The 14,904-nt window shown below is 40.0% G+C and overlaps 1 protein-coding gene across 1 annotated transcript in view; it reads left to right on the top strand.

Moving 5' to 3' along the window:
- LOC126412306 (bumetanide-sensitive sodium-(potassium)-chloride cotransporter-like) overlaps positions 1-14,338 on the top strand; it is a gene marked incomplete at its 5' end in the record, with an annotated part of 214,831 nt that extends 200,493 nt beyond the window's left edge. The window contains 2 exons of the mRNA XM_050081828.1: positions 6,464-6,572; positions 13,905-14,338. Coding sequence (XP_049937785.1) covers positions 6,464-6,572; positions 13,905-14,040 — 245 coding nt within the window. The remainder of the gene's footprint in view (positions 1-6,463; positions 6,573-13,904) is intronic.
- Positions 14,339-14,904: the final 566 nt, after the last annotated feature.

The following is a 14,904-nucleotide window of genomic DNA, read 5'->3' as shown; positions in this document are numbered from 1 at the left end:
CCTCATTTCTGCCATATAGTCACCACACATCATGTCTAATGGTTCTGAGACACTTGTGATGTTATCTCTCTTCCAGCTAGGACATTATTTTTTTTTTTTAATCTGTTGCAGATAAAACTAGCATGCCACACAACTGAGAAATACACTGATTTAGGTACCCAGGAGATTGGTTGTTATATGATGTTTTTCTAATTTGTTTATATTTCTTCATGGACTACCCCTTATTTTTATTCAATTCTACAAAACGTAAACTGTCTGAAATTTAGGCTCAATAAGGTATGGGTTAAGTGGTGCACCAGGCCAAAAAAAGGAAACTATCAACTTTGCAAAACATTGTTAGCATGACAAATTCATTCATTACTAATGTAAGTAGGGCTTTTACTTCAGTCTCCTTAATTGAACGTGTTTTCAAGTCACAAATCACATTGGTCAGATGACATAATGGGTCAGTGGCCCAAAGTCAGGCAGTGAGAAGGCAGAGTGAGCAGGACTGTTTCTTCTTATAACCTCACATGCTGTGCACCTCTGTCATCTTTAAATTTTGAGAGAAGGTAGGCAGTCATAGTTAAGACATTCATTATGGGAGATAATTTGTTTGCTTCCAGTTATTTTATGCTAATGATACCAGAGCAAACTGCCACAAGTGTTAATGAACTTCTACTATTTGTGAATATCATTTGAACAGGTAATTCAGTACATAAAAGGAGATGAAACTCTAATAGTAGTGGGGTATTGGGATGTGGTTGTAAGGGAAAGAATAGAATAATTGGTTACAGGAGTATATGGGCTTGGTAGTAGGAATGAGAAATGAGAAACACTAATTGACTTCTGCAATAAATTTCAGATGGTATTAGTGAATATTCTGCTCAAGAATCACAAGAGGATGAGGTATACTTGGAAAATGCCAGGACATATGGGAAGATATCAGTCAGATTACATCACGGTCAGGCAGAGATTCTGAAATCAGATATTGGATTGTAAGGTGTACCCAGGGGCAGATATAGATTCAAATCACAATTTAGTAGTGATGTAAAGTAGATTGAAGTTCAAGAGACTAGCCAGCAAGAATCAATGCACTAAGAAGTGTGATACAGAAAGACTAAGGAATGAAGAGACACACTTGAAGTTCTCTGAGGCTATAGATGCTGTGATAATGAATAGCTCAGAAGGGAGTTCAGATGAAGAGGAATCGACATCTCTAAAAAGGGCAATCATGGAAGTTATCATGGAAGTTGGGAAGAAAAACGTATGTACAAGAAAGGCAACTGCAAAGAAACCATGGGTAACAGATGAAATACTTTAGCTGATTGTAGAAAAAAGTAAGCACAAAAATGTTCAGGGAGATTCAGGAACACAGAAATAAATGTCATTTGAGAATGAAATAAATAGGAAATGCTGGGAAGCTAAGGCAAAATGGCTGCATGAAAAAGTGAAGAAATAAAAAAAGAAATTGATTCAAAGGATGGACTCAGCATATACACTCCTGGAAATTGAAATAAGAACACCGTGAATTCATTGTCCCAGGAAGGGGAAATTTTATTGACACATTCCTGGGATCAGATACATCACATGATCACACTGACAGAACCACAGGCACATTGACACAGGCAACAGAGCATGCACAATGTCGGCACTAGTACAGTGTATATCCACCTTTCGCAGCAATGCAGGCTGCTATTCTCCCATGGAGACGATCGTAGAGATGCTGGATGTAGTCCTGTGGAACGGCTTGCCATGCCATTTCCACCTGGCGCCTCAGTTGGACCAGGGTTCGTGCTGGACGTGCAGACCGCGTGAGACGACGCTTCATCCAGTCCCAAACATGCTCAATGGGGGACAGATCCAGAGATCTTGCTGGCCAGGGTAGTTGACTTACACCTTCTAGAGCACGTTGGGTGGCACGGGATACATGCGGACGTGCATTGTCCTGTTGGAACAGCAAGTTCCCTTGCCGGTCTAGGAATGGTAGAACGATGGGTTCGATGACGGTTTGGATGTACCGTGCACTATTTAGTGTCCCCTCGACGATCACCAGTGGTGTACGGCCAGTGTAGGAGATCGCTCCCTACACCATGATGCCGGGTGTTGGCCCTGTGTGCCTCGGTCGTATGCAGTCCTGATTGTGGCGCTCACCTGCACGGCGCCAAACACGCATACGACCATCATTGTCACCAAGGCAGAAGCGACTCTCATCGCTGAAGACGACACGTCTCCATTCGTCCCTCCATTCACGCCTGTCGCGACACCACTGGAGGCGGGCTGCACGAGGTTGGGGCGTGAGCGGAAGACGGCCTAACGGTGTGCGGGACCGTAGCCCAGCTTCATGGAGACGGTTGCGAATGGTCCTCGCCGATACCCCAGGAGCAACAGTGTCCCTAATTTGCTGGGAAGTGGCGGTGCGGTCCCCTACGGCACTGCGTAGGATCCTACGGTCTTGGCGTGCATCCGTGCGTCGCTGCGGTCCGGTCCCAGGTCGACGGGCACGTGCACCTTCCGCCGACCACTGGCGACAACATCGATGTACTGTGTAGACCTCACGCCCCACGTGTTGAGCAATTCGGCGGTACGTCCACCCGGCCTCCCGCATGCCCATTATACGCCCTCGCTCAAAGTCCGTCAACTGCACATACGGTTCACGTCCACGCTGTCGCGGCATGCTACCAGTGTTAAAGACTGCGATGGAGCTCCGTATGCCACGGCAAACTGGCTGACACTGACGGCGGCGGTGCACAAATGCTGCACAGCTAGCGCCATTCGACGGCCAACACTGCTGTTCCCGGTGTGTCCGCTGTGCTGTGCGTGTGATCATTGCTTGTACAGCCCTCTCGCAGTGTCCGGAGCAAGTATGGTGGGTCTGACACACCGGTGTCAATGTGTTCTTTTTTCTATTTCCAGGAGTGTAGAAATCAGATCAACCTTTGGTGAAATTAAAAGCACCAGTGCTAACATTAAGAGTGCAATGGTAATTCCATTGTTGAATGTAGAGGAGACTATGGATTGATGGAAAGACTACATGAAAGACCTCTTTGTGGGAGAAGACTTGGCTGATGACGTGACAGAAGGAGAAACAGGAGACGAGTCGACAGGGAAGAGATGGGGGACCCAGTATTCGAATCAGAATTTAAAAGAGCGTTGGAAGACTTAACATCAAATCAGGCAGAAGGGATAGATAAAATTTCATCAGAATTTCTAAAATAATTGTGGGAAGTGGCAACAAAGTGACTATTCCTACTGGTGTGTAGGGTGTGAGAGACTGGTGATACACCATCAGACTTACGGAAAATCGTCATCCACAGAATTCAGAACATTGGAAGAGCTGACATGTGCAAAAAACAGCCAGCCTACAGCTCATGCATTCAAGTTGCTCACAAGAATAACACACAGAAGAAAGGAAACGAAAATCGAGGATCTGCTAAGTGATAATCAGTTCAGCTTTACGAAAGGTAGAGGCACCAGAGAGGCATTTCTGATGCGGTTGATAATGGAAGCAAGACTGAACAAAAATCACGCCAAATCCATAGGAGTTGTTGACCTGTAAAAAGCATCTCACAATGTAAAATGGTGCAAGATGTTGGAAATTTTGATAAAAAGAGGGGTAAGCTATAAGAGAAGATGAGTAAAACACAATATGCACAAGAACCAAGAGAAAACAATAAAACTGGAAAACCAAAAATGAAGTGCTGTCTATAAATTGAAGAAGCAATGAGGGAAACAAAGAAAAAGTTCAAGAGTGGGATTAAAATTCAGGGTGAAAGAATTAAAAGATGCGTAGAATGGAACAAAGAGTCTAATTACTACAAAACGTGGATTGAGAGTAAACAAAAGAAAGAAAGATGAAATGAGAAGTAGCAGAAATGAGAACAGCGAGAAACTCGACATCAGAATTGGGGATCACCAAGTAGATGAACTTAAGGAATTCTGATACCTAGGCAATAAAATAACCCATGGTGGATGGAGCACAGATGATGTAAAAAGCAAAGTAGCATTGGCAAAAAGGCATTCCTTGTAAAGAGAAGTCTATTAGTATTAAACATAGGTCTTAATTTGAGAAAGAAATTTCTGAGAGAGTAAGTATGGAACACTGCACAAAGAAAAACTGCAACATGAAAATTAAGGACCACCCTGGCACTCAGTTTTGTCACTCATCAAACTAATAATATCTGGAATGAAATTTCCACTCTGCTGCAGTGCATGCGTGCACTGATGTGAAACTTCCTGGCAGGTTAAAAAACTGTGTGCGAGACTTGAGACTCGAACTTGGGACCTTTGCCTTTTGTGTGCAAGTGGAAGGTAGGAGACGAGCTACCAGAATTGAAGCAGTAAGGACTGGTCATGAGTTGTGCTTGGATAGCTCAGTTGGTAGAGAACTTTCTCACGAAAGGCAAAGGTCCCAAGTTTGTCTTGGTCTGGCACACAGTTTTAACCTGACAGGAAGTTTTAATAATTTCTAGTACAAATTCAGTTACTTCCTCAGAATGAGTGTGGCCTCAATTGCCTGAGACTGCAGTCGTGCGTGCGCGTGTGCATGCGCGCGCGCCAGGAAAAGAAACTAAATAATTCTTGCAGAGTTAACTTTGAGCAGCAGATACTGAGCAGCTGGTGCCAATCAAATGGATATTTTACAAAGAAAATATCGATGTAATTTTAAGTAAAATATCTAAAAGAAATTTTAAATTAAAATAATACACTGAGGTGACAAAAGTCATGGTATACCTCCTAATATAATGTTGGATCTCGTTTTGCCCTGCATAGTGCAGCAAATCAATGTGTATGGACTCAACAAGACATGGGAAGTCCTCTGCAGAAATATCGAGCCATGCTGCCTCTATAGCCATCCATAATTGCGAAAAGTTGCCGGTGCAGGAGTTTTTGCACAAACTAACCGCTTGATTATGCCCCATAAATATTTGTTGGGATTAATGTTGGGCGATCTGGGTGGCCAAACCATTCACTCAAACTGTCCAGAATGTTCTCCAAACCAATCGAGAAAAATTGTGGCTGAGTTACAGGAAGCATTTTCATACATATAAATTCCATTATTGTTTGGGAACATGGAAGTCGATGAATGGCTGTGAATGGTCTCCAAGTAACTGAACATGCCATTATGGAGCCACCATCAGCTAGCACAGTGCCTTGGGTCCATGGCTTCATGGAATCTGCACCACACTTGAACCATACTGTCTGCTTTTACCAACAGAATCAGGACTCACCTGACCAGGCCACAGTTTCCCAGTCATCTAGGCAAAGACAATCACACTGGTCATCTGCTGCCATAGCCCATTAATGCCAATCATATGTCCCACATCGATTTCTGCGGTTATTTCATACAGTGTTGCTGAGAACTCTACGCAAATGGTGCTGCTCTTGGTTGTTAAATGAAGTCTCTCATCCTCTTTGTTGTCTGTGGTGAGAGGTAATGCCTGAAATTTGGGATTCTCAGCACACTGTTGACTCTGTGCATCTCAGAATATTGAATTCCCAAACTATTTCTGAAATTTAATGCCCCACGTGTCTAGCTCCAACTACCATTCCACAATCAGATTCTGTTAATTCCTGCCCTTTTATACATTGTACACGCAGTACTACTGCCATCTGTATATGTGCCTATCACTATCCCATGGTTTGTCACCTCATTGTAAAGCTCTTAGTCAAATAACCCTCTCTCGTTACCTTTCCCTATTGTCCTAATCTCTACACACTATTCTTAGTGGTCATTGGTGCTATCGCTGTAACACAAGATGAACTTAGTTGTGAAGTTTGGAAGGTAGGAGAGGGAGGTACTAGTGGAAGTAAAGCTGTGAAGACGGGTCATGAGTCGTGCTTGGGTAGGTCAGATGGTAGAGCACTTGCCCATTAAAGGCAAAGGTCCCGAGTTAGAGTCTCGATCCAAAACACAGTTTTAATCTGCCAGAAAGTTTCATAACAGTGCACACTCCGCTACAGAGTGAACATTTCATTCTGGAACTTACTTCTAGCAGAACTATTTGTAATACTTGATTTATTATTTGAACTTTGGAAGGTAGTATATATTCATCTCATCTACCCCTCCCAGCAGCCTGCTAACATTTCTTCAACAGTGTCCTCTTCAGTCACCACCACAATTTGTAGTAAACTTTAGACCAATTCATAGGCTTTAAGATACAATAGTTAACTATAGAGTTGATACAGTAATTATTCCTGGAATAAACAGAAAAAGCACTTGTGATTTCCACATCTGTTAACAATTTAATTGTAGCTAATTTTTATTGCTAAGACATTTTCTCCTGAGACTTTCGTGGTATCATTATACTCGCATAAATGGTCAGGTAAATAATGTAAACAGTCAGCATGTTGGCATATTTCACATGAGAAAGTATACTAAAATTGTAAAACTGATTTGCTACTATCATAACAAGAGATTGCAACTATGATCTACAGAACTTGCAAATAACTAAATATATGTTATGATTACTTTTCTTTCCAGTGCACATTAAGGAAGAAGAACTTAGATCAATGGCAGACAAAACAAACAGACATATTAGACTGAGAGAACTAATGATGGAGAACTCTATCAATGCTAATCTAATTGTTATGTAAGTTGTCAACTTTCGTATAAAATTTACAGTAGCACACCAGCTGCTAAATTTATCTTTATAAACAGTTGATGTTGGCTTTGTATGCTGAAATCAGTTACCAAAATCGCAATTCTATGATAACGTGGATAATGAAATGAGATTTTTCACAGCCAAAGTTTTGTGTAAGACATGAAAGATTAAAAAAAGGGAGATGTCAAAACAAACAGCAGTAGACTAGATAGAGATGGAAAAGATTCAAAAGCAAGAAAACTGAAAAAAAAAGCAGTCTCAAATAGAAGATATAATAGGAAGCTGATGTAAGGGAAGCCAGACAAGAATCTCAGAAATGTGGCTCTACAAAATTAAAAGGATAGCAGCAGCAGTAAATGTTTCACCTCACTCATTTGGGAAATTACAAAAACATGGTTAAAATGAAACTGGCCTCCCAAAGGTATATTTGGCCGAAGAGGGGAGGGGTGGGGGGTGGGGGTGGGGGGGGGGGAGGCGAGGGAGGGAGTGTGGCTATTGGTAATGGAATAAGTGTGTCAGAATGTTGCGAGTGGCAGATCACTACTTAATTGTAGCAAAGCGTGTACTGCAACAGGATGCTATGAGATTATAGCACACATCACCAATTCTCCTTCATAGAAATTTGTGAGTTGCTGACAGCTAAAGACTGAAAATGTGGCTTTCTTGTTTGTGACCTTCACTTCTAAAATATGGATGCTCTGAAAAGAGATCAGACACTGAAGGTGCAGTACCAGCTCTCCATTGTAGCTATAAAATTCTTGCCAGTGCTTTTGGCAAAAATGAGCCTACCCATTGCCACAGTCAGTAACATGTAAAATAAAATTGTCTTTACAATACATTAGATTTTCATCAGCTTAGAAATATGTAAGAAATGATAGCCTATGAAACATTAAAACAATTATCTGTGTCAGTAACTTTTTATTTTCTCCCACAACACATTTCAGTGGCATACACACCAATCTCCCAGGTAATTCAGTGGATTACACCACATTTTCGTTCACTGGATGTAGCAAGTTGTTTATTTAGAGTTACATTTTGCTACCAATAATGTATAATCAGCATCTGTTAAGGTGATGACATTACGACTACAAACTGTATATGATAATAAAGCTACTTACAATATGTTCTAGCTGACAGACCCCAGTGGTTCATCATAAATGTACATTTTCATCTTTAGATGTCTCTCACACACAAAACTACTACATAAACAGTCCAGAGGTTGTACAGATAGACCAGAGGTTGTACAGATAGATACAGTCAAAGAGCATTTATCAATATAGTCGAGACGGCATAAAAAGGACCCTGTCCACACACAGCAGTGTTGCCAGCTTTCAACTAAAGAGTTGAAAACAATAGCTGTCAAGATAGCCGTGACAACACTGAAGCATTGCCATATACTCGTTTACATAATCACATTACATTATTGGTTGAGGTTGGTGCGTGAAGCTGCCATGCCCAAGCCACTTACCAAGTTATGACAACTCAGCTGTAGCTTACATTGTGACTCAAGGTTATAGGTAACAAATATGCTTAATTCTTTACAACATTTTGCTTAAGAATATAATTATTGCAAAAATAAAAATATAAAAATAACAAACTCGGTTTTCATTAAGTTTTTTGTGTATTATTAGAGTGTTATCTGAGTTGTCAGAAGTGTGTCCTGTTATCAGTTTGAGTAGCAATGGAAGATTACTAGGGGGAGGAGGGGGGGGGGGGGGGGGGGAGTGTTGTACCTAAAAGAAAGCATTTACGTATACTTTAAATCGAGTTTAAACAATGGAAAATCCGGATGAATATTGTTAAATCTTGTTTAGAAGCTCCATCTGATCTGATGCTCATACTTTACTGGGCATCCATTGCACTTTATATTGTAAACACCTGATTCAACATGTCTTTGTTAGATTTCATGTTGTGTGGCAGTCTATTACATAATTTATTCCTGATGAGAAAAAGCAATTCTTGCTTCATATTATTTCCTTACATCGGCAAATTTCTGTAAAATGGCGCCAAAATAGGGAAAGCGTATTGTCCTAGTGTCTGACTGGTGTTCTTACTCGTATTTTTAGTGCTATCTATTCCTTTCCTGACTTTCTTAGAGGTATTGTCTATTTCCTAATTGTTTAAAAAATGGTACTGTGTATGCAAGCATTCGGAGCCAGTGCCTCCTTCTTCTGGCAGAAGGGTTGAAGAGTAAGGAAGAGGAATGAAGGAAAAGGACTAGAGAGGTTTTCTCTAAACCTGTTCTCTTCTTTCCTTTCATTCTTAGTAATAAAGGCAATGAATAACATAGATATAAGTGTAAACATTTATTAACTTCTAATATCGGCAGTATCATCCCATCCCTAATTTTAACTGCTAAACTATACCCGATGGTTATAATTGAAGTCAAACTTCCGAAACACTATAGAAATAACACCACTGGTCAGAATGATGTCAAATTGCAACGGAATATTATCAGTAAAAGGGGGAAAACGTATGGCAGAAGAAAATAAAATAGTGTGAAAATTGATCAGCGCTGTACATGTCAGAATACGTAAATGAAAACACCTGTCGTGCACATGCCCAATTGAAGTTGGTATAAACACACTGGGTACACAGCTTTTTCTCCTTTCGTTCTCAAACGTTCGCCATGAGTGCCTCGATGCAGGATCATGCTCTGCTTGTAAAGCTGTATTACAAGAATGATGACTGTGCACACGTCGCTCTGCAGAAGTTCCGAACACTGAAGGTTTGAAAAAAGGCATTGGTCCGATTACTGCCATGGGACTAGAGAAAATTATTTGGAAATTCGAAAAGATTGGTTTTTTTGGTGTGCAACCTGGTAGAGGGTGGAAACAAATTGATTCAGTGTCAGTGGAAGCAGTGGCCACAACAATGCAGGAGGAGACGAGTGGTGGTGTGCAAACGTGTAGTGCACCAAAAATGGCCCGAACATTGTACATACCCACCAGCACGGTGCGTAAAATCCAATGAAACATCCTTCTTTGTTATCCATTCAAAATTACCCGTGTGTAAGAGTTGCTTCCTGTTGACCTACCAGCAAGAGAGACCTTTGCTTTAGAATTTCTTGCTCACATGGAAGTGGACAATGATTGGCTGTGGAAGATTTAGTGGACAGATGAAATCCACTTCCATCTGACAGGATATGTCAATACACAGAATTGTCGAATATGTGTTTACAGCATCATTTATCATTGGGCCACATTTTTTCGAAGAGACAGGTGCTTCTAATCCTGTTACCTGTACATCACTGGTAAGCGCTATGAGTGTCTTTTGCGCAACCATGTCATTCCAGCTCTCCAACAGTGTGGATGGGTTCATTTTTATGCAAGATGGTGCACCTCTGCACATTGAAAATCCAGTTAAGCAGCTGCTGAAGCGTCATTTCGGAAATGCTAAAATTAGCAGCCGCAATTTCCCTACAGCCTGGCCATCCCGATCACCTGATCTCAATCCATGTAACTTTTGGCTGTGGGGCTATTTGAAACATCTACATCTATGTGATTACTCTGCTATTCACAATAAAGTGCCTGGCAGAGTGTTCAATGAACCACCTTCAAGCTGTCTCTCTACCGTTCCACTCTCGAGCAGCATGCAGGAAAAACGAGCACTTAAAATTTTTCTGTGCAAGCCCTGATTTCTCTTATTTTATAGTGATGATCATTTCTCCCTATGTAGGTGGGTGCCAACAGAATGTCTTCACTATTGGAGGAGAAGATCCCCTCGCAACGAAAAACGCCTAATACAAAATGCGCTGCCCTTCTTTGTGCTTTTTTCAATGTCATCCGTCAGTCCCATCTGATGCAGATCCCACACCGCACAGCAATATTGCAGAATAGGGCGGACAAGCGTGGTGTGAGCAGTCTCTTTAGTAGACCTGTTGCAACTTCTAAGTGTTCTGCCAATGAATCACAGTGTTTTGTTTGCTCTACCCACAATATTATGTGATCATTCCAGTTTAGGTTTTTTGTAATTATAATCCCTAAGTATTTAGTTGAATTTACAACCTTCAGATTTGTGTGACTTACTGCGTAATCAAAATTTAGCTGATTTCTTTTAGTACTCATGTGAATAACTTCACACTTTTCCTTATTCAGGGTCGATTGCCACTTTTCGCACCATACAGATATCTTATCTAAATCATTTTACAATTCGTTTTGGTCAACTGATGACTTCACAAGATGGTAAATGACAGCATCATCTGCAAATAACCTAAGACGGCTACTCAGATTGTTTCCTATGTCGTTAATATAGATCAGGGACAATAGAGGGCCTATAACACTTGCTTGGGGAACACCGGATATTACTTCTGTTTTACTCAATAAAAACGAACTGTGACCTTTCTGACAGGAAAGGGGGCGGGGGGGGGGGGGGGGGGGGCGGTGTCGGTAAAACGATCCAATGAATAGTTTAGTCAGATTGTCAGGTATAACCTCTACCCGTACTATTTCACACGAATTATCTACTTCAGTTTCGCTACAAGGCAAGCCACTTCTGACAGCAACAAATACTCCACCATCAACTGTATTTAATCTACCCTTTCTGAACATTTAGATCATTTGAAAAAATTTCGGCTGAACTTATTTCCGGCTTTAGCCAGCTCTCTGTGCCTACAACTATTTGAGCTTCACTGCTTTCTATTAGGGCTCGGAGCTCTGGTTCTTTCCCAACACACATACGACATTTTACAACTACAATACCAATCGTTTCTACAACTACTTTACTGTGTTTTACCTGCCCCCTTTCTGACGGACGTCCCTTCTGTGGTTCCCCGAGATCCTCTAGCCTAAAAAACTGCCCAGTCCCTTCCACACAGCCCCTGCTACCCGTGTAGCCGCCTCCTGTGTGTAGTGGACTCTTGGCTTGTTAAGCGGAGCCCGGAAACCCACCACCCGATGGCGGAAGTCAAGGAAAGATGTTGTTTTCAGTGTTTTGACTGCAAACTTAACTGCATTGAAGGCACGCATTGCGCAACACAATCTGAATGTGACCCCGGAAACACTTTGTTCAGTTGTGTAACATGCTGTTTCTTGATTTCAACTTGTTGCAGAAAATGTTGAACAGCATATTGAACATGTTTTGTGCCAGTCACATGGAAATTAGTAAATTGATTTGATTTTGATTGATGCTTTTTATGCCGTTTTTGGCCTCAGAACAATTAAAAACCAATGTGGTTTATGCTTTTTATGCAGTTTTTGACCTCAGGACAATTAAAAACCAATTTTTTCCATGCGATGGGTGATGAATGATCTTCCGAAACTAACAGTATCACACCTGTACAACCATGCACACTGAGTAGTACAGTTTGTTTAACATCAAACGTACACCTTAGACATTGTTTTATGATTCATTTGTCATTTATAGTTGACCATTATTAAATTATTATGCTTACAGTGCCATGTATTGCTACATTTTGCAACTATTTATTTTTCTTTTGCTATAGGTTTTCCCCCTTCTCCAATAACATTCCTATGCAATTTGACATAATTCTGACCAATGGTGTTATTTCTATAGCAGTTTGAAAGTTTAACTTTAATTATAATCACACTGTACATTCCAGCACTAAAATCTTCAAAAATACTTTTTACAATGCCCAGAATTTGGGCATTTAAAACTGCTTTGGGCAAATTCCTGGACTAATGCGCCATTTGTAAATTTCCTGCCCACTGGCATTTGCCTAGTCCACATCGCAATATGCTCCTGACAAAATTCTCTCAGGTTTCCAGCCACATTAGGTACCTACAGCCAGCAAATACAAATACAAATGTAATGTAATCCATTGAACCACCTGAATATTAGGGTGTATGCCTTAGAAACTCACCTTGGGGGGAAAAAAATAAAAAGTGACTGGCAGACAATTGTTTTTGCAGACATTTCCTTACATCGTCCGATGTAAGGGAATGATAGGCTGCTAAAAAGTGTAAGAAATAACTGGTGTAGATGCAGTAATTTCACTTACTCATTATTATATCTGAAAATACTACTTCTAAGTAATTGATCTACATGCTTGTGAATTTTTTTTGTTTTATTCATTAAATGTACTTCAGAATCTAGATAAACTTTCACTTTTCTTCTGTGCTACAACAGAACAGAACAGAATGTATGTTACTGAGTGAACTGTCACACAGAACAATCTTCCTCACAATAGAAATTAAACATCTGGCTGTTTTCCTGCAGTAGGAGTAGAAATTCCTTTAGCTATGTGCCAAATAGTTCTGTTTATGATAAGGTGTAATTTACTGTAAACAGGACTTTGGAATTTTCAAAGAAATTGCTTTTTTTCAAGTCTGTAAAAACATTGCCAATAGAAAATATGCAGAGCTTTTAATAAAACAGTGGGATCAGCACCCTTAAGCCAATGAGTCACAATCGAGTTTGCAATCAATGTGTGCAAATACCTGGGTGTAATTATTTGTAGGTTTATAAAACAGAATGACCACACAGGCTCAATCGTAGGTAAAGCAGGTTGCAGACTTGTGTTCACTGGTATGACGATGGGAAAATGCAATCGCTCTTCAAAGAATATTGCTTATAAAATACGCGTGCTACCCATCCAAGAATATTGTTAAAGTGTGTGAGATCCATACCAAATATTCCAACAGGGAATATTGAATGTATACAAAGGATTACAGCACTAATGGTCACAGGTTAGTATGACTCGCGAGAGACCCCTTCCCCCATGGAAATGGCAGGTGCTTGAAGGTAGATGCCAAACAAGCCCACATCAACAAAGTTTCCGGACCCAGTATTAATCGAAGAATGTAAGAATATTTATGGATTCTCCCATCATTTCCTGGTAGGACAGTTTCATATTCTGCTAATGTTAGCAGAACAAAAATGCAATTTATTTTTTAACCATATGTATCACATTCATTCATACAGACAGCAAAGACAAGATTAGACTAATTATAGGCTGCCACACACAAAGGCATTTTAGCAATCTCATTTCCTGTGGTCTGCATGTGAATTTAAAATGAAGAAACCATAACATAAGGTACAATGTTAACCAGTCCAGCTGGTTTGTAGGGTACAGCTGTAGAAGTAGCCTGCTTTTTAATATAATAACTTTATTCATGCCACTTGTCTGAAGACAAGGTGGCTTCATGACAAGATTTACAGAACACAATTTATGAATGAATGAATGAATGAATAAATAAATACAATACTTCACTTTCCCCTTCCACAATCTTGTTGCAAGGTGTTGTGATTCTGGAATGTTTATTTGCTTGTGTGTGGTAACATTATTTTTTTGAATCTTATTTAAATAATTATTACCTACTTGTTTAAAAGTAGTTTTAATTACTATCTTTTATTTTCCAGGACGCTTCCAATGCCAAGAAAAAATGCTGTCTCTGCTGCACTGTATATGGCTTGGCTTGAAACACTAACAAACGGCATGCCCCCATTCTTATTAGTTCGGGGTAACCAGTCATCAGTTCTTACATTTTACTCATAGATAACAGTGGTTTACACACTAAACAAACATGCTGAGCATGTTAAGAAACAAAATATGAAAAGTTTTAGCTAAGCTGGAGCTGGCTAAGTCATCCTTTATTTGTATAACTGTGTAGTATTGACAGCCTATAAACAAGATGGGATATTTTGGATGCAGCAAATGTTATACAGAGCTTTTAAAATAGTGCACCTTTTAATCAATTCACTGAACAAATGCAGTCAAGGACTATACTGTTGTTGTAAGAAGTGAAATTGGGAGAATGGTTTGCTTTGCATATTGGATTTATACACAGGAATCCCTAACATCAATTATATGGCTTGAAAGTGAAATATAAACATTATATAGGAATGTCTGTCTGAGACTAGTCAAGTACTGTTTTATAATTAGTTGTGTCTTGTGCGTGTTGGTAATTTTACAATGTCGGAACCTATTTTCATCTGTAAATGGAATTATGGAATTTAAACTCCGTGTTCCTAAATGCTGCAAAAGCATGATGTACGTAATTCAAAAATAACCCTGCTAAAAAAAACTTTGTAAAAAAAAATCTGTAAAATCATGCTCATGAATTTTTGTAATACTATTATAGTAATTTTTATCTGAAATATAATTTGTGTGTGGTTTTTCTCTCGTGCACAGTTCAAAAGAATGTCTGTTGCCCACCTCAGACAGCCCCAGTTAGTACCCTGTAAAGTCAAAATAATATAGAATGGCAGCAGTAATAGACTGACAATATGGTCTCCACAGTGCATGGAAGTAAGAGACAGCATTCAGTATTGAACAGGTTTGAATAAATGCCCCATTACACTGCATCACATGAATAGCATATTTTCCCACTGGTTTACAAACACTGGTGGTGAGATATTT

This window comes from Schistocerca serialis, chromosome 7 (assembly GCF_023864345.2).
Source record: "Schistocerca serialis cubense isolate TAMUIC-IGC-003099 chromosome 7, iqSchSeri2.2, whole genome shotgun sequence".
NCBI lineage: Eukaryota > Metazoa > Arthropoda > Insecta > Orthoptera > Acrididae > Schistocerca > Schistocerca serialis.
This window is presented reverse-complemented; position numbering and strand designations above follow the sequence as displayed.